At 48.3% G+C, this 20,310-nt stretch overlaps 1 protein-coding gene and 1 long non-coding RNA gene across 3 annotated transcripts in view; both read left to right on the top strand.

Annotated features, from left to right (window-relative positions):
• LOC128072782 (uncharacterized) overlaps window positions 1-20,310 on the top strand; it is a 409,786-nt gene that overhangs the window by 344,944 nt on the left and 44,532 nt on the right. The window lies entirely within an intron of this gene.
• Window positions 1-20,310, top strand: part of NEGR1 (neuronal growth regulator 1) — a 188,337-nt gene that overhangs the window by 123,495 nt on the left and 44,532 nt on the right. For both annotated transcript variants that reach the window (XM_052666906.1, XM_052666907.1), the window contains exons 5-6: window positions 6,642-6,762; window positions 10,349-10,500. In XM_052666906.1, the coding sequence (XP_052522866.1) occupies window positions 6,642-6,762; window positions 10,349-10,500 (273 nt within the window). The remainder of the gene's footprint in view (window positions 1-6,641; window positions 6,763-10,348; window positions 10,501-20,310) is intronic.

A 20,310-nucleotide genomic window follows, 5' to 3' on the forward strand; every position in this document is an offset into this window, starting at 1 on the left:
AACTTCATTTCTTTTTAATACAGAGCAATAGCTCCTGGACCCTTTATGGCTCTCCCTCATTCTCCATGAGATACATATGTATATCAGCTCTAGCACGCTGTCAGCGAACAGTGGTTTTCAATCAAAAAGACTGTCAGTAAAGCTGATTCACTAACAAGAAAGCTGTCAAGCTGTGACAGCTGCTGTCTTTGCAACCCCAAACAATCTGTTCGGTGCTAACTCTGACTTATGCTTCCATTTATTATACAGTAGTAATGAGTACTGTCCTTAGAAATATCATTTTGGAGAGTACACCTAGCTGCTTTGTTATGTATGTAGAATACATCAAATTGGATCCAAGCTGCACAAGTTTTTGACAAAAAAGTGGTCCTTGTCATCTGAATCACTTTTTTTTTCCCTCAATTCTAAATGTTGTTTCAGCATTTACGTCATTTTTGTAGTTAAGCCTCAGACTGAAAATTGTATTACTATTAGAAACTGAGACAAATATAATTTCTGCTTTTCCCATCATGTTGGAAAATGGCACCTAACCCTGAGCACAGCGTTCATACCTACAGAACTGGGTAAAGAAGGGTTGTTGTGATGCTCCTGGGGGGGGATCACACCTCCCAGCCCACGGGGAGCACTGATGCCATTGCTGCTTATGCTGCTGTCCAAGCGCAGTGCTGGCAGCCAAATGCTTGTTAATGCTTCCTTTTGTTTTCTTTTTAATTAAATAAGAGCACATTGGCAGTCTCCTTCAGCAAACTCTTCCAGCAATAACTTCTAGCTCTGCAAACCTAGATCTCTCTTGTTTCAGTTACCACCGCTTGTCCTGCCCCTCAGTGAGAGAGGGAAGAGCTGATCCCATTGCAGTTCTGTGTACACCTCCCTACTAAGTCAGCCTCTCAGCTCGGCTGATCCCAGCTCTCTCCGCTTTGCAGCCTTGGTCCCTCAGCCCAGCTCAGCTCCCTCTGGTCCCGTCCGACCCGCACTGTGCACACGCTGTGATTCCCACCTCCCAATGCCTTCCACCTGCGTTTGTGCTTCCTGAGCATGCAGGGCTTGGGCAGCTTCCCACCCACACTGTGTGCTGTGGTTTTGTTCCAGACGCTCTTTCCTTGAAATCCTCCCAGCCAGCTTTAATTCACTTTCTCCTCAGCTGTGCTGCCAAGAGGCCTACTTAGCAATTCCTGGAATTTGTTGAAGTCCATTGCTTTCATCTCCCTTAGAGGGAGAGAAGCGGCACAGTGAGAGCACTCATGTTTGTTCTCACCCTGGCATGCGGCCAATCCCTCCTTCTGGGTTGGCACCGACGTTGCTAATCGTACCCCAACTCCCTGCAGGACTGCAGCATGCTGATGCTCACCACCCCACTGCTCATGGGCACCAGGTCTGAGTGCTGCAGGCAGAGCAGCAGCACTGTGCTCACAGCCATGTGCACTGGGTGCAGAGTGGATCCTCTGCAGGTAGGTCTCTTTGGGGCCAGCACTCCCTCTTGGGTCCATCAATAGGGTTCCATCAGAACTACGCTTTATGTTTGGAGGCAAACAGGTTCATTCTATTGTCTCAGGTGAATGCAGACCCTCCCATGGTCTTTGTTGATGGGAAAGCGTCACTGACAACAGTTCCCTCAGATTGCAGTGGTAAGAGCAGCGATACAAAGAACAGTTTTGTTGCCATCGTGCTTTTTGCCTTTGTTTGTTTTGAAGACTGTGAAATTCCTTTTCATTGCCGATCTTACCAGGCCTCATCCACAGCCCCTCTGAAATCAACATAAAGATTTTGACATCAGTTTAATTTGAATGAAACTTCAACAGCCAATGGAAGATGAAACCCTGCCCTGGTGTACCAAGCAGTGCCAAGCAGTGAGCACATTGCCCTGGTCGTGTTTGGTGCATCTGCTTCCTCCAAATGGCCAGCAGCCCTGCATGGGTTGGCTCCTTGCCCACCCCCACCCAATAGCATCAGCAGGGCCACGTACACAGATGGGACACAGCTGGGACTCAGCCCTGCTCCCTGGTGCTGGGGAACAGAAGGGTTGGGTGAGCGAGCAGCTAGACAAAGCCTGATGGGCAGGAAGCAGAGCAGCCCCTGCCACTGTGCCCACCTGCTGGGCTCTGGGGGTGGCTGTTGGCTTTGTCAGGTCTTGGAGGTAGGGTTGCTCCTTGTCGTTCCTGTCACTCAAGCACCTGTAAAACGCATCATTAAGCATTTCTTTCTGCTGCCTGTTATTCACCCTATGTAATTTTGTGTGGCTTCTTTTCCCCCATGAAACAATTACTTCCTGGATTTTAAGCTCTCCTCTCATCTTAGCACCAGGAGGTTTTAAATTCAGGAGGCACAAGCGGCACCACAACCTGTGATTCTGTGATCTGCCATAATGCAATAATCCATCGGGCAGAGCTGCAGGAGAGCCTGGGGAGCCCTGCAGTGCCTGCACTGTGTGGGATGGGGCTGCAAGCTGCTCAGGATCTGCTCCTTCCCTGCAGCTCCAGGTGCTCCCATGGCTCTTCAGTTAATCCACGTTCAGAGCACACCTTCTGGGGTTGTTATCCTGAATAGGAAGGAGAGAAGCAAAAAAAGAGACGCTGGGCCGCATCTGGAAAAATACAGGCTGCACTTAACTCTTAACGCGTGTTGTGTGTTTGCATGTAGCACTTAGGCAGATGTGCACATCAAGACCCTGCTGAATTCAGTATGTTTTGGTAACCTTTCCAGAAAAGATGGGAAAAAAATAAGGTTTTCAGCTGTTTGGCAAAGGGATTGCTGCACCAGTGTTTGCCTGAAATGCTGCCCCAGCCCAGAGGTGTTTCTGCTGGAAGGAGAGCTTTGTGAAACCATTGAGTTGGGAACAGAACAGAGGGGCTGCTGCTAGCCAGAGAAAGAAAGTCTGTGGGCTGCTGGAAGAGCACCTCCATTATCGACGGTGTAATATTGCTTGGCTTGGAAGATTTGTTGCTTTATTGAGAAGGTGCAGTACGTCTACACAAAGTGAATACATCAATAGTGCTCGTGTCTGGCTTTCTGCAAACTGAAGGAGATCTTAGGAAACCTGTTCTCTTACCTGAAAGGCTCCCTCTTAACACACCAGAGAGCAATTTTGCTAATAAAAGAACGCATTAGGATGCCAAATTAAAGGCTGATGGAAATAAATAAAAGACTTTTTTTTGACATTTACAATTAATGCCACAAAAATGTTGGTTTAATCAGACAATATGGTTAATCACAAAGGTGAAATTGAAAGTTGCCAGCCCTGAATGCTAGTGTAAAAGTTAATAAATTCAGCTCTTAATCATTATGCACATGCTAGTTATAATAATTTACTGCCCATACCAAATCTTTATAAGCATTGTAATTAAATATAAAATGCACATTAGAATTATAATGAGTAATTAGGGCAACATAACTAATATGCATAAAAGTCCCGAAGCTCATTAAAATGTTAAAAGATGGAACCTGTTGTAGCGGAGCGCTCTGCGTATCCGCTGTGCCTGCCCGAATGCCAGCGTGTTTCACGCATTGTTTTTGCTGTTCCTTCAGACATTTGAAAGCAAAGAGAAAATATTTGGGTAGGAAACCAGACTGTGCAGAGCACTGCATCATTTCTGGCTGGAGCATAAGTTGCAGAGTTGGGTTTCGCAGCCCAAAGGCTGACTCATGCACACGTGCTGGTGGCAGCAGCCGAGCGGAGCGGTCGTAGCAGAGGGAGTGGAGGTGATGGCTGCTCACAAAGGCGCTGGGAGGGAGCTGGAGCACCAGGGGCACCCAGCACTGCTGTGTCAGGCTTTAACGTGAGAGCTTTGCACAGCTTGGGTTGTTTCACTGAGACAAAAGAGGATGTGCCACAGCCCGGGTGTGTGGGGGCACTCACTGCCACATTGGTGACCCTGACATCACCCTGAAATGCAGACACTCCACGCTGTGCTCCTGCCCTGCCCAGGCTTCCTGCTGCTGCTCCTGAGCAGGAAGGAAAAATGAATGCCAACCACATAATCCCATGGGCACTTCTACATGGTTCCCCAACTCAGAGCAGCTTCCCTCACAGAGGCACTCTGCCCCAGGACACCTGTGTGCTCGCCTGTGTGCTTATCGTCATTCAGCGCTCCCGAAGTGTGCCTGCGCTGTATAGTTTGTTCTAGAAGAAGGAAAACAACCTGACAGTGAAAAATACGGTAGAATGGTGATTCTAAGCCTTCTGCCTGTTCACATCAGCATTAGCCAGGGATTTCCCAGAGCAAACACTACCAGCAGTTACTTTCCCTTCTCCTGACCTCCCAGCAAGCAGAGGCCGGGCTCCTCTGGGAGGGCAGCAGGGCCATGGGGTCCCACCTGGCAGCTCATGGCTGCTGGCAGAGCTCACAGGCATGAGAGTGTTTTCAGTGCACACACAGAAATGTGAGCTGAGATTTTCTGCTGGGATCCCATCCAGCTGCTGACTGTGGTAGATTTGGATAGTTTGTGATTGAAATGGCTGAGCTGTCAGCAGCCCAAACCACACTTTTGGTTTAGGAGAGCCTTCCGGATGTACTGACTCAGTGCCCTGCCCTGCTTCATCTCCCAGGATTTCTCCCTGGTACCTAGGCTGGAGGTGTCTGCATTGAGCAGGGTGACCCTGGATTGCTCATGGGGCACCAGGCTTCTGCCACAGAAAGCACAGAATCGCAGAGCTGTGGGGGCTGGAAGGAACCTCTAGAGCTCCCCCAGCCCAGCCCCCCACAGCACATCCATACAGCAGATGCACACAAAGCATCCAGGTGGGTTTGGATCTCTGCAGAGGAAACCAACCCCCCCACACACACACACCTCTCTATGCCAGAGCTCTGTGCCAGGGCTCTGCTACCCACACAGTGACGTTTTTCCTCATGTCCAGATGGAACTTCCTGGGCACCATGGAACAGAGCCCTGGACTCCACCCTTCAGATATCAATCAGCACTGATCAGATCCCCCTCAACCTTCTCCTCCACAGACAAACAGCCCCAGGGCTCTCAGCCTGTCCCCATCAGGAGGTGCTCCTGTCCCCCACTAGCTCTGCACCCTCCACTGGGCTCTCCAGCAGTTTCCCATCTGCCTGGCACTGGGGAGCCCTGCACTGGGCACAGTGCTCCAGTTGTGCAAAGCAGAAGGGGAGCACCTCCTTTCCCTGCTGGCTGTGCTCCATGCGATGCACCTCAGGGTCTTACTGGACTTTTTGGCCACCAGGGCACAGTGCTGGCTGGCGGTCACCCTATTTGCCACTGGTTCCTCCTTATTGCTCCTTTCCTGCAGCTCAGCCCTGTACCTGTATGTCCTCAAGGGTAACGTGGGTAGAAGTACTGTGGCAAGGCAGGAAGGCAGGACGTCCCCAAAAAGGCCACATGCAGACTGCCCAGGGCAATCTCTGCCCCACTTGGCGGAGACCCTCATCACCTGTCTCTGTGTGTGTGTGCTGTGCTGGGTACTGCAGGATGCTGCCATGGGGTGGTGGGCACAGCTGTGTGGCAGCCAACGTTCTGCACCTACATACACGCCTCACAGCAACATCTGCAAAATTGCTTGGGAAAAAAACCAACAGATTTTTATTTATAAGTTCCGTGTTTGGGTTTTTATAGCGTTTTATGATGCGCATAAATTGTTGTTTAAAAACAGAAAATGTAAGCAAAATTCCAGGGGGAAGGCAATTGTTGTTCAGCCCTAACTTTGATAATCTCCTTCCTGAGGAGTTCTCTGTCTTCTGTTTTCAGCTGGCGGTTGCCTTTTGCTGGCAACTGAGAGAGGCAGCTATGGCTTTTTGGCTTTATTTATATCTGCAGTTCTGTGCTTGAAATATTTATTCCCCTTTACTGTGTTCACTGTTTAAGAAGACAGAATGTACTTAAAGAAGCAAGCCTGTACTGGTGTAGTGGTGGGGCAGCCCTGCTGTGCTGTGTGGCTGGGTCCTGGCTGCAGGGTATGTGTGCCTTTGGTGCCCAAAGCAGCTCCAGTGCCCCAAGCCCTGTGCTGCTGCGAGGACCCAAAGCAGAGCAGTGCTCATGGTGGTCCCCACTTTGGGGCCGTAGAATCACAGGATGGCATGGTTAGAAGGGACCTCAAGGATCATGAAGCTCCAACCCCCTGCCACACGCAGGGCCACCAATCTCCACATTTCATAGCAGCCCAGGCTGCCCAGGGCCCCATCCAACCTGGCCTTGAACACCTCCAGGGATGGACGGGGCATCACAGCCTCTCTGGGCAGCTGTTCCAGCACCTCATCACTCTCATGGCAAAGAATTTCCCCCTGACATCCAACCAAAATCTTCCCTCCTTCAACTTAAAGCCATTTCCCCTTGTCCTGCTGTTATCTACCCTTTCAAAGAGTTGAGGCCATGCCTTGCCTGAACCCAACAGCCGTCACTGTGCTTTGTATTGAGTAACTGAGCAGAACGGATTGAAAAAACAGACTGTTTGCTGTGGGATTAATATTCTCCATGTCTCAGTTATGCTTCTGCACCAGATACACAGATCTGTGTCAGAATCTGCTGTGTGGGATCATTTTTGCAGTGCCGGAAGAAAACACGTTTGAATGTGACTCAAGCTGGAAAACACGCGCCAGGCTGAGTAACGTAGAGAGCACTGAGGAGAAGCAGAGTTCGGCCGTCTTCGGATTTGTATGCAAATGTCTATTTTACAATTTTTTTTTCAGTTGCTCCCACAATTCAGGAACTTAAGTCCAGCGGAGTGATGCTCGGAGGGAACGGCCTCATCCGGTGCGAAGGCGCGGGCGTTCCTGCCCCGGTCTTTGAGTGGTACAGAGGAGAGAGGAAGTAAGTACCTGCCTGCACTGCGAGCTGCAGAGCTGCCCAGGGGGAGTCGTGGAGTTTTCTTTCAGCTTTTGTTTCTGTGCCGGTAGATGAGGCATAATAGGACTGTCCGCAGCTGGGCTGTGATGGTGATAATTGCCATAATGAGCCTAGGGTTTAAAAATGCTTTAGTAATTACAGCCTTTGAAGTACAGCAGCCAGAAATCGTCCACTGGAAAAGTCTAATAAAAAGAGATTTTTTTTAAGAATATGGGTTTTTTAAGCCATCTCCGTAGGTTTCCTGCCGCGGGTTTCAGGGGTGGCTCATGGAGGCGCCTTGCAGTGCAGCTCGGTGCCCGCAGCCCTTGCACAGCAGCAGCACCTCCCTGCAGGAGCTCCCAGACTGAGTCCAGCAACCTCAGTGTGCGCCCCGGTGTTTGCATCCAGCTTTGCTTCTGCGTCGGTAGTGCTTGGTAAAGGTCAGATATCTCTGCAGGATTGGCTTCTAATAGGAGGTTTTGCTTTGCACTCTCACCTCATCGAAGATCTTGAATCTTCACGGAATGTGAAGTTTAAACATTGGTGCAGGATAAAATCCTGGTAGAAGCTGTGCAGGTACATCTTCTAGCTGCTGGAATGTCCTGGCTTCTGAACACTGGGTTTCTCATCAGCTCTAAGATCCCATTACACGTGGGAACTGACACGAGAATATTAATGACCATATTTCATAGGGAACCATCTGTCAGCTCATTTCTCGCTGGCCAGCTGCTCTCCTTAGGAGCGCTGCTCTCCCTCCTTCCTGACTTCCCACAGCAGCCGCAGCCATCTCACTCTGACCATAGATCAAAGCATTCTGGAAAACACCATAATCAACCTTTACTACATGTAACAGCACAGACTTTCCCTCTGTTGGAGAAATTCATCTGCATCCTATTTCCAAGGGTGCACGTCATATTGTACATATGTCGGGGAGGAGTTGTAGCAGAAAAAAAACTGTTGGAGCACAGGTTTTAATATAGACCATGGCACTCTGGATTCAATTAGCCATTTCCAGCGTGATAATCACCTCTCTATTTATAAAAGTCACCAATTCCCTTCTTCTTGAGTGCATTCAGTGTCACAAGAGCAGCGGGAAAGGATAAGCAGAGCATTTCAGGACACGGAAGTTGTGCCTTCTGTTTTCCATTTCAGTTGCTGTATCACCTGAGGCTTGCTATAATCAGCAAGACAAGCACTGTCCTGTTGTGTCTCACTGCTCAAATATTCTGTTAAATCTAATGGTACATCACTGTTTGTCCAAGAGCTGCTAGCAGACTCACAAAACACACGTGGCCACAGAGGGACTGGGAGCCTCCAAAGCACCACTCGCAGGACAGGGAGGGCTGCACACGCACTGTTCATTCCTACTCCCAGGATCATCTCATCATAAAAAAAAAGTCAGTAAAACTAAAAATAAGACCAGCTAAAGCCTATGTCCAGCTCCACCTATGAGGTGTTTGCAGGACTGCTCCTCTCTCTCCTCACCGGGCTTGCAGCAGTCACTGCTCATCAATTCTCCATGCATTCCTGCCATGCTTTGGGAACACCGAGCTCAGGGCTGAGAACTGCTTGGGGAAAGGAGGGGAGGAACCCAGAGCACTGCCTGCCATCCCATGGGCGTGCAGACCACACAGCCCTGGAGAGCCCACATGGACTGAGGATCAACCGAGGGAATGGGCTGCTTCAGTATGGAGAAAAGGATGCTCCAAGGGGACCTTATGGGTCTCTACAGCTCCTGGCAGGAGGTTGTAGAGACGGGGTTCAGCTCCCAGGAAACAGCGACAGGATGGGAGGTGCTGTGCCAGGGCAGGGCAGGCTGGGTATGAAGAGAAATCTCTTCTCCAAAGAGCAGTCACAGGGCTGCTGTGGTGGCACCCAGGAAAGGAGCTGGAGAAGGAGCCAGTGTAGGGACTGCCCTTGAGGGCTTTAAATTCTGAGCAGGAACCAAAGCGCTGAAATGCATCACATTAAAAAGGGACTGGGTGAAAAGTTAGTAAAAGCTTCTTAAAATTATGATAGCATTTGGCTTCTAAAGCTGCAGAGGGATTCCCTGTGGAGGGGAGGAGGCTTTGCTGTTCTGAGTCTGGTATCTGAAACTCACAACTGCTCAAGTATGCTGTGTTACAGGGCTGTGAAGAACTGCATCTCAGAAATTGAACAGCCACAGGGAAAAAGCCCAAAAGCCACTCATCTAAAAATATTAATTCTCTTCTACTTGATAAAGCAAACAAGACCTATATTTGAAATAACAAAACTTGTTATAATGGCTTAATATACTGCAATAATGTGAAGTCATTCAAATATGAAACTAAAGGTAGATATCCCCTGGGACTGGCACAGACACACGGTGTTCTCCTCATGCATTGGCATAGTCTCCAAAATAAAAATGAGATTCCATTTCCATGTTCAGCTCATGGCAGGGAGCAGTGGAGTAAGGAGATGTGTAGGGTGGCTGCACATGAGTGGAGATGCTGTGTTCCGAAATGGAGCTGCACACAGGTAGCAAATGCCGTGTGCAGTCAGTGAGCTGGGCAGCGATGTGGTTGTTGACTCAGAAGTGAAAGCATCAGGTTCCTACAGCAGCAAAATCAGGTTTCTACAGCAGCAAATGGAGATCCTGCAGGTGCTGTGTTCATGGAGACCAAAGCTGACCACAGACTCTGGCAGCCACGTGGCTCTGTGCTGTGTCCCCAGCGTGGCACCATGTCATGGGAAACGTGAGGAATCCACTGTGAGCAATCAGCTGTAGCTGGCACTTTAATAACATGGGTGCCCATCTGACAAGATGTGGTCTGCATACAACAACAGAATTTGAACTGATTGTCTTCCTCTGTGCCAGAGCAGCGGTGTTTCTGACACGGCCTGGAAGCAGTGCTGTAAGCTGCACGGTTCGTATGGGGCAGGGCCATGGAAGGCTCAGCTCAGGGAAAAGGGAGCCCAGTGAAAACAGTTGTGTTTGAGCTCCTCCTGCATTCTGTTACCTGATTTCTGTTCAAGTTGCAGTCTCAGGATGCAGTGCTGCGGTAGCGCATCCTTCCTAATTGCAACAGCAGTTTGTTGCTATAGAGGTCTGTAAAATAAATTGTGGTCTCCATCCTAATTAATCTCCTTCTTGGCTACGTAATCCCAATCTACCATCAGTTGGAGGTGCACAGGGTTGCGAACAGCCACCAGATTGTGAAAAACACCCTCTGAAGGATTTACTGTAACAGTGAGAAGTGGCGCAGTGTCTTTAGGGCAGCACTCTGTCTCCATGCTCCGTCCTACTGCCCACCCACAGCCCGCCCTGCCCCTGCTGCAGCACTATGGGTGCTGGGCACAGCAGTACGGATACATGCAGGCGGGCACTGGGGTGCTGCTTCCAGGCCAGCCGTGGGCCAAACTGCCCGAGGCTGCTCCCCTCACACCTCCAGTGCTGCCTCCCAAAGCAGCCCCACTGATAAGTTCGTTCAGCAGGGTCACGTGCAGACTGATTACTGTGCTATCAGCTGTATCTGTTAAAAAAAACGAAATCAAAAAGGCTTTTGCTTATGGTATATAAGTTATAGACTTTTTTTTTCTTACTTTCTAGACTGATCAGTGGTCAACAAGGAATTACTATTAAAAATTATAGCACGAGATCACTTCTTACTGTTACCAATGTGACAGAAGAGCACTTTGGCAACTATACCTGTGTTGCTGCCAACAAGCTTGGGATGACCAATGCCAGCCTGCCTCTCAACCGTAAGTAACGTAGATGTGTGACAAGTGTTCGTGCTCGTTTGTTTCCACATGCCTGGGTTCAAAAGCAGAAAGATGTCAGCGTGCTTTTTCTTTCCCTCATTTTTATCACAAGGCACACAAGTACCGTTACATTCCTCAGCAGTGGGAAATAACTCAGCTGGTTTTTTCTTCTGTGCTGCAGAAGGGCTTCTGTTTTGGAAGCAATGCCACATTTTGGGGGCAGCAACAAGTTGCGGATGTACAAAAAGACACGAGTGCTCAGCCTGCTTTGTGGCACGGACACTTAGCATGTCACAACCTTTCTGTACTGGCCGGCCAAGGCAGCACTCACCATTCAGAACTCCTTGGGAGGTCTCCAAGGGGCACTATGAGCCCAGCACTGCATGCCTTTGGCTGCACACACCGGGGGTAGGGTGAGCAGAGGGGACAAGCCATGGAGTCCTTTGATGAAGACAGCAGCCACTGGGATAGGCAAAGCAGAGCGCTGAGATACTCTTTACATGAAGCTTACATAAAATGGGTCTCAAATGTCCTACTTGAAAGATATTTATAGCCGTGACTTCATAGTATTTCACATTTTTTGACTCTCCAGCCATCTGTTAGTGGCATCCAAAGATGTTCATAGCTGAACTTCCGTGGTAATCTGTCCTGTTTTCATAACGATAATACTGAAAGACATGCATGAAGATATTCCTTGGTGGAAATCGGACTGCAGATTTTCATCTCCTTAAATCCTAGGGTTATTACCTTGCAACCACTAAGCTTTGTTCTTGCTGTGCTTTCCCTGTGTCGGTGTTATCGGGATATTTAACCCACCACCACAGAAATGCAATGAGCAGAAGGCAGTGTGAGGTCTTTCCTTCTGTTCCATATCAGATTTGAGCAATCATTAACAAAGTGAACACAATGCAGCACATCCTTTAAGCAGAAAACACAAAAAGTGAGAATGGAAGAATTTCATAGCAGAAGCAAGTGGTATTTGGTGAGTTTGCAGTTCAGAGAAAGTAAGGCGAAGGTTTGGGTTATTTTGAACAAAGCAGTTCTGTTGCTGCCAGGGTTCTATCAGCTTTCTTTGCTTTTCTTTTGCAACGTGCCCACTGTTACAGTGCAGAGTGCAGAGGGTGAACACCTCAGGCAGTGCCAAGGTGGAAACAGCAACAGCAGGCATTCTCTGTGGTGAGAGGGTGGGATGTGGGAAGTGAGAGGAAGTGCTGAAATGGGGGTCTGATTCTGACCACTCCATTGAGATGTGGGGGAGCTGCTGAGGTGTGTCTGAAAGGCTGAGATGGAGGGATTTGTTTTCTGCCCCCATCTGTTTGATTCTAATCAAAACAGGGAGGGGTTCCCAAAGGGCAGTCTGGATTTCAATTGGGAATTAAGAGCATTCGACTTGGGAGTGGGCATTCATCCTTCTTCAGAGTTTGCATTAATATCATCTGGAAAGAGTTCCTCTTTTTTTAATATAAAAGAGAAAAAAAAGTCTCCTGGGGTAACAACCTATTAAACATGGATTCCCTGATACTACAGAGGGGATTTTCTCTCGTGAAACACTGCTTGCATCTTATTTTGTTAGCAGCTGTAAAATGGACAGACTGAGCTGTGTGGGAAAAACACGGAGCAGCAGTGGCTCCGATCAAGGAACGAATGGCAGTGTGGCAGTTACTCATGTCCCAGTCCTTCCTATCACCCAGATGTGGGGGGTTCTGGCACCGCTCCTGTCCTGTAGCTGTGTACGTGTGCAGGATCCCCAGCAGCTGTGTTGGACGGTCCCATCCTGCCATCTATGGGCCTAATTCATCACATGCGTAGTGCTGCCCATCTTGGCTTTTCCCAGAATATTTGGTACTTAAGAAGATATTCTTTTCCTGTAAGTAAGGCAGAGACCTGCTGATTCATGAAATCCAATTTCTGCAGAAAACGCATTATGGTACGGACTCAGGGTATGAGGTTTCATTTACCAATGGAGAATGGAGTAATAATTAAGCAGCTCTTGCTTTTAAGTTGGTGCAATTTTAATTCAAGGCAAAAGGCAATTTCCTGCGGATGAATTTGCAAGGCCACCATGAGGGGAGTGAGCCATCATTAGCTGTTGACAGTGAGATGGGCTCGTTCAGCCATCACTCTGAGAATAGCTAGAGGTGAGGTGGTGGTCAGTGCTGCTGCTGGAGCAGCAACGTCCCCAGGGGAACATGCCCTGTCCCCATGCAGCCTCTCCATGTCCCAGTATGTGGTGTCAGGGCTGGAGTGCTGGTCTTCATCAAAGCTGTGTCACGCTGGGAGGTTGTCTGCTCTGCCTGAACGCTGGTTGTATCACAGGACACTGAGTGGCTGCTGAAATCCCGCGTTTTCAATCTGAATGTAGATTTAATCTATACATCTGTAGGAACTGTAAATCTGCTTAGAAAGAGGCTGTTCACAGGGGCATAAAATTCCCAGCAACGTGTGATCTCTGTGTCTCTACAAGATAAGACACCTCAAAAGTCTGGATTGAAGCAAGCCATCACCTCACAGAAGATAGATAAATATAATCATTGCGTCTCAAGCAGATAGTTATCTATCATTATCATAGGCATTATTTTGTTTGTATTTTAAAAGCACATCTCCTAGGCACTCCTGAGTGTTTTTTATGAGTGCTATAAACAGCTCACCTGGGAAGCGATACCTTCCCTTGCAATAAAGGAGCCCACCACTGGCAGCTGCCCTGGGGATGATGCCCTTCAGTGGCTGCCTTTGTGCCCCACAGGTGCTGCTGAGCTCTGGGACAATGTGGCTCATATAGAAATCAGACGTATTGTCAGTAGTTGTTCTAAAATGTAAATAGCCATGAAGGGCTGCAGCAAAGGTCAGCAGCGACGTCAGGAAGGAGAAGGAGAGCACAGTGAGGCATGTGAGGGATGTGGCAGTATTTTCTGTGCTAATGTAATTGCTGCAGCTAAACAGAACTACCTTATTGCATAAGCATCCAACTGTGAGCTTACTGGTAGTGCAACATGGTTATGATCTTGTCTCAAAGAGTTTGCATGCCAGGAAGCACCAGACCGTGCCTCCATTTACGTGTGTTCGTTGCATTGTGGGCTGGTTCCTACAGAAAGATTCCTAATCAAACTGCTGTGCCAACATTTTAATTGAGTTTCATGTCTGAAGTGCAAAAAAATTAATATTCTTTCAAAATTTTAAGTTAACTCTTTGTAAACAGCACATTGCATGTAACAACATATGCATTCCTCAGGATAGTTGGTGTAGCATTGAGTGTGTCTACTGGGGCACTGAAGATCCAGGAGCATTGAGGGCACCTGCAGAGCTGTGCAGTGGTCTTGCTATGCCATGTCTGCTAAACAAAATTAATATTGAGACAGAAACCACTTTCTCTGGTAATTTCCTAGCAGCCTGACTCATGGATCTGCAAACCTTCCCTCTCCTGCTGCCCCAAGCCATAACAGTGAGGGACAGCAGGGATTTATAGGATCTGGGGGTTCTCACAGTCATTTCACTGAGAGCACGGCTGTAGCCACAATGCCATTTTCCACTGCTGGCAGCTTTGGGTCCTGCTTCCCACTGCCCAGAGTGGTCCTCCCCCATCACAGTCAGGATGTGGCCCTGCTTCTTTCCTGTATTTGCAACTTTTCCTTCATATTTACACCAAGCATTTTCTTACTGCAGATGAAGGCTACTTCCACTTCTCTTCTCCTTCCCACTGTGGGAAGAGATCGGTGCTCTCAGAACCAAGAAGGAAATTGGGGCGGACGGAGGGAAGGGCAGTGTTGGGTCAAAACATCTGTCTCCAGGTGCATAAAAGCCTCTCCTGGAACGAGAAAGGGAATGATCTGAAATGAGTGACTTTATGTACTGCTGAACATATTGCACTACTGCTGGCAATAACAGTGGTGACGGGTTAGCCTAGGGCTTGCTGCACAGACAGCATCTTGCCGTGACTGTGTTGCAAAGGCGGTTCATAGAATCACAGAATGGCCTGGGTTGTAAAGGAGCACAATGCTCATCAGTTCCAACCCCTGCTCTGTGCAGGGTTGCCAACCAGCAGCCCAGGCTGCCCAGAGCCACATCCAGCCTGGACTTGAGTGCCTCCAGGGATGGGGATTTGACATGCTCTGATGTCTGAGCAGCGGTCACCTTCCTGAAGGGGCTCTTCTTGCTGCCACGGGGATGGAGCTGGGCCTGGCAGCAGCAGTTGTTTGAGTGGCTATTGGAGATCATGCAAAGACTGCTTGAGACTTGTGTTCACACTATTTGGTGCCATCATTAAACGCAGCCATTGCTTTCTGTTGACTGAGAATTTGCGTATTTGCCCACATGAAGGGGTCTCTGCTAAGTTTTAGCTCAGCGGCTTTGGCTGGCCTTCCAAATTTGACATTTCAGAAAGAAATTTACTCTCCAGGGAAATTCCCTTTGTGTTGGTAGTTTCAGCTTTCTCCAATTACCTAAGAAATATTTTACTATTTTACCTCTCAAACGCTGGTCCTTAGAACAAATCACAATTAAATTGGTGTTGTTCTGTGTTATGTCTCAGCCAAACGGGTGACACACATAAAATTATACAGATATATTCATGTAACTATAGAATGTAAGTGAAAACTCCTGTACTCATTAGAAGCTGATTCAAAGACTGCTGCAGTAAATCAAAAGACGTTTCTTGATTTAATTATGTTTGGCTGAAGCCCAAAGTCTCCTGTAGAAGTCGCAGTGCAGAGGGCTGATGCCATACACCAATGTTTTCATTGGAGGTGTCTGGTCCTGCCCCTGCCGTGCAGTCAGTGCCCCGAACACTCACCCAGCTCTTGCTGAACGCACGGCCCCAACTTCCCTGGTGCGTGGCTGGACAGAGAGCAGATGGAAAATGCCTTCAGGGGCAGTAAAACAAAACATAAAGGGATGTCTGAGCCAGCATGCTTTCTTGTGGTCTCTGTAAGGGGCATCCAGGTCCATGCCCACAGGGTTTTGTGGTATATCCATTATAAAACCAAGTCAGACCTTTTCATAGTGTGTTGTCCGATCTGGAAACTCGTGTCTGTGCTACACCTCCCCTGTTATAGACCAAAGGAGATTTTGTTTTAGTTCTCTGTATGCTCTGTCTTTGCTGATGGGGCTTCTCACTGAAGCCCTTGCTTTGTTCTCCATGTCTAAGCTGGCCGAAGAAGCCTGGCTGCTACGGGAGAGGTGACCCACCAAGATGGAGCCCGAGATGGCCACCCAGCTCCTGATCAGCATGTGTGAATTTGGGGAGCTGGAGGAGTGGGGTTACAGGTCTGGGGGTCAGATCCTTGGGAGCCTCTCTCAAAGATGAGGGTACTCGTCCAGGGCACATTGATGGAGTGACTGCATTCCCAATGGAAAACAACTATCTGAGAACTTCCAACCATCTCCAGTGTTATTTATAGGCAAGGTAAAAGCCTCTTTTCTCTCCCCTTTCTCACACAGGGTAAGACCAACGTGAGATGCAGTTGAACAGCATTTAAGCAAAACCGAGTGCTTTCTTTACATCACAAATACGCCTGAGGAGCCAGTGTCAGAAAGCAGTGCTGAGACAGGGAGTCCAGCAGAGCTAGAGACAGCACCTTGAATTCATATACTCACACAGAGTAAGATAAATGGCCAAATCTCCCATTAATGTTAGTCATAACAATTCTGTTAGACGCTGAGCATGAGACCCTTCCATAAGGATGCTGACTGCTGCTCCAGGTAGCAATTACTGAGAGCTGAGGAGAAGTGTTCCAAGTATCTGTTCTCCAGGTTGAGCTTCATCTGAATGATATGACAATAAGTGACTGAGATGGCACAAGATGGGAATAGCTGCTCTGAGAAAGATCAGCAGCATATGTTTCTCCTTGACATTTAGAAGCCAAAGAACATGTTTGTGTCTGAGGGGGTGCAATTTATGTTAATCTTTATTATGGTTCCTTACAGCAGTTGCCTTTTGTGTTAGTTTTTGTGAAGTTTGTGTTCGTATTCTTAAATTGTGTAGTTGTAACCATATGTTTTAGATACATATTTCTACTGCAATATGATGATCTGGAGAGGCTGAAGCATGTCTACGAGCATGTCTAGCAGCACATCTAAGCTTTCTTTCTGTGTATCAGCTAATTATGGTGATTAAAGCATTTGTAGTCACCTATGGACATTCCCTACAATGCGCCCTGATGAGGGTGAGGAGCAGAGGAGGTCAGGGCTCCTTCTGGACCGGTGTTTCTTTTCGTGATGCAGAAGGGGTAGGAAATCTTGAGGTAAATTAACATACGAGAAAAAGTGAAAAATCTAAAGTGGAACATGCGTAACAAATGGGGTGAAAATGAGAAGTGTTATAAATACTGACATAAATACATTTTGTGACTCAATCTGGTATGCAGGCTGCAGGCTTGGTCTCGGGATGGTGGGGGAGGTTTGTGAAGCGCTGGTGGGAGACAAAGGAGGAAAAATTCCCATGTCAGGAGAAAGAAAATGAGTGCTTCTTCATTAAAATATACTGCTAAATGGAGAGCCACTTTATGTAACGGGTTTCCCAGGCCAAAAATGTGGGACTTTGAAAAAGAATCAAGGATATCAAGAATTTTCATGAAAATCATAGAATGGATTTTAAACTCCAGACGTCAGCGCTGTGTGCTTGCTGCTCTTTGGGTGAAAGCCCAAATCCTGCTTGCAGTACCTGATGAGAGCTTCTGTCTTCATTTTGTGTTACTTTTTGTCAACAGCGCCAAAACAGCCTTGGTTTGACAGAAGGATGATTTGCCTACTGAATTCTGGTTTATTGAACAGCAGTTAGTTGAAACCAGTGTTTATCTGAAAAAAAAATTGTTTGCATCTATCATGCCATGTGTTCTCTAATAAGATTACTAAAAATAATAGACACAGATAATCTCCACCACATTTATTTACATTTCCTGAAAGCTGCTACACAGTCCCAGGCATCCAAACAGTTTGTGGAATGAAGAAAATCAGAAGGAAATATCTTTTTTTTTTTTCTTTTTTCCTTTCTGAGGTTTAAACCCCTCTTGGTGAGCCCACACCACGAACAACAGCCGCCCCTTGTGGTCTGCCCGCTACAAAATCAAATGCTGAGGTGTCCCAATAAGCCTCTAAAAGTGAAGGCGAAAATTCCAAATCTTGTGAAGTAATTTCACCTTAAAGTAAAACACACCACAGATCAGACATGATCACAGAATCACAGAATGGCCTGGGTTGCAAAGGAGCACAATGCTCATCCAGTTCCAAACCCCTGCCGTGTGCAGGGTCACCATGGCAGAGCCCAGAGCCACATCCAGTCTGGCCTTGAATGCCTGCAGGGATGGGGCATCCATCCTTCCAACCTCCTTGGGCAACCTGTTCCAGTGCCTCACCACCCTCTGGGTGAACAGTGTATAGCTTTTATTTATTTAGCCAATGAAAAGTATGGGGGTACCAGTCCCTTCTCTGTCCTGGTGCTGCTGTGGGGCTTTCTTTAGTGCTGACCATCTGTGGGCAAATGCTCTTCAGAGTGGAGAAGCTGTGGGGTGGGGATCCAACAGAGTTTTCTCTAAATCAATTGATAATTCAATGCTTTTATAAAGATCTTTTCCAGCGTTGGTGATTCCATGATTCTAAGATTCAGTGCTTTTAAAACTATGATTTTACAGCTAAAGACAGTTGTGTGCAGGTTGTCGTCTCCATTTTTGCTTCAAGGAAATACACTGTTCTTCTCAACCTGGAGCTGAGCTTGAAAAGTAGGTTCGTAGAATCATAGACTCAGCAAGGTTGGAAAAGACCTGCAGGATCACCCAGTCCAACTGCCCACCTACCACCAGTTTTTCCCACTGAACCATATCCCTCAGCACAACATCTACATGTTTCTGGATACCTCCTGGGCTGGTGACTCCACCACCTCCCTGGGCAGCCTGTGCCAGCACCCAAACGCTCTTTTGGTGGTTCCTGGTAACAGCATGGCAGCATCACACGCAGAGTATGGTCCTTCTGAAATAGGGCTTAAATGTGAATGCCTGAACGGGTGACATATGGAAGCAAAAAGCCCTCTGTGCAAAACAACCACACACTGTCCCTGGCTGTTTATACGGGGGGGGGAAATGACTGTTTACAAGGGTGAATAGTGATAGGACAAGGGGAATGGTTTTAAACTGAGACAGGGGAGGTTAAGTTGGATATGAGGAGGAAGTTTTTCAGCCAGAGGGTGGTGAGGCACTGGCACAGGCTGCCCAAGGAGGCTGTGGATGCCCCATCCCTGCAGGCATTCAAGGCCAGGCTGGATGTGGCTCTGGGCAGCCTGGGCTGCTGGTTGGCGACCTGCACACAGCAGGGGGTTGGAACTGATGAGCGTTGTGCTCCTCTGCAATCCAGGCCATTCTGTCATTCTATGATTCATTCCATGACTGCACTGGCATGTCTGCGTTAGGATGCCTCATGAGGACGGCTCCAGCCCCGAGCAGATCCACACCTCCAGGGCATGAAGTGGCCATGTGAGTGAGAAACTCCAGGAGGTCTTTATGGTCTTTGTAAAAAATGCCCTACTAAATGCATTGCTCTGAAGTCATCAATCCCCCATTGTACAAAGATTTTCCCAAAGCACCTGGGAGTTTCCTGGATGCAGTGGAACTCCTGCACACTGGGAAGAGGTGAGGAGAGCAGTGCTGCAGGGGTGACCAAGCTGCTTGTTATTCATCATTTCTGCTCAGAGCTCAGCTTGTCCAGGGCTTTGGAAGCAGAACCTGGCTGTGCTGCTGCGCGTGACAGCAGAGCACGGGGAAATTGCCCTTGTATAAATATTTGAGCAATAGCAGCTGAGCAGAGCAAACCTGGGAGTGCATTGCTTCTGCATGTAAATCAATGCAATAAAGCATTGTGAGAAGGCCGTTTAGGCCAAGGGATGAGGCCGGTCCAGAAATGAATGGACGCGATCTTGTCACCAATAAATCCTGTCTGAGCTGGGTTCTGCGGCACTCCGCTGCAGCGAGCAGCAGGGCAGGCAGCCGGAATTATTTCTACAAGGAAGCTTAGTGAGTTTGTCAGACAGATTTGCCCTCAGTGCTAAAGAAATGAACCTAAGGTCTCAGGTCTGCTGCACAGCAAACAAAGGCCTCGTTGCAGTGCAGCTGCAGGGCAGCTCCATGCCAGCACTGTGCAGGGGCACCCACACTCCTCCTGCACCCCAAAGGCATGTGGGTGGCAGTGCTGGGATGTGACCTTGGCTGATTCACCTGCAACTTTGCAAAGCATTTGTTGCTGTCTGCATTCACTCCTTGGGGTGTGTGCTTGGATCCTCTGTTCCCCTATATGGTGTTTGCAGACTTCTGCTCCTCGATCTCAGGTTCTAAGAGCTCCCTGGGCAATGAAAGTATTTCATCCCGCTGTGTGTCTGCAGGACAACTTGTCCTAGCAAGCAGCAAGGCACCGGCTGTCCTGGTCCTACCTGTTTTCCAATACATATTTGTACCAAGTGGAAAACTTCTCTGTGAGTGGGGTTGGATGTCAGGGGGAAGTTCTTTGCCATGAGAGTGGTGAGGTGCTGGAACAGCTGCCCAGAGAGGCTGTGATGCCCCGTCCATCCCTGGAGGTGTTCAAGGCCAGATTGGATGGGGCCCTGGGCAGCCTGGGCTGCTGTGAAATGTGGAGGTTGGTGGCCCTGCGTGTGGCAGGGGGTTGGAGCTTCATCATCCTTGAGGTCCCTTCCAACCATGGCCATTCAGTGACTTGCTAATAACTGCAAGAACCCACACCAGTGTTCACCACTGCACTCCCCTCCCTTTCTCGGTGGCTGATGCAGAGCATCACATGGTACTGTGTGGCTCTGTTTTCCTTGGAGAGGTTCTCTTT

Source organism: Tympanuchus pallidicinctus, unplaced genomic scaffold (assembly GCF_026119805.1).
Source record: "Tympanuchus pallidicinctus isolate F22 unplaced genomic scaffold, pur_lepc_1.0 scaffold7, whole genome shotgun sequence".
NCBI classification, from domain to species: domain Eukaryota; kingdom Metazoa; phylum Chordata; class Aves; order Galliformes; family Phasianidae; genus Tympanuchus; species Tympanuchus pallidicinctus.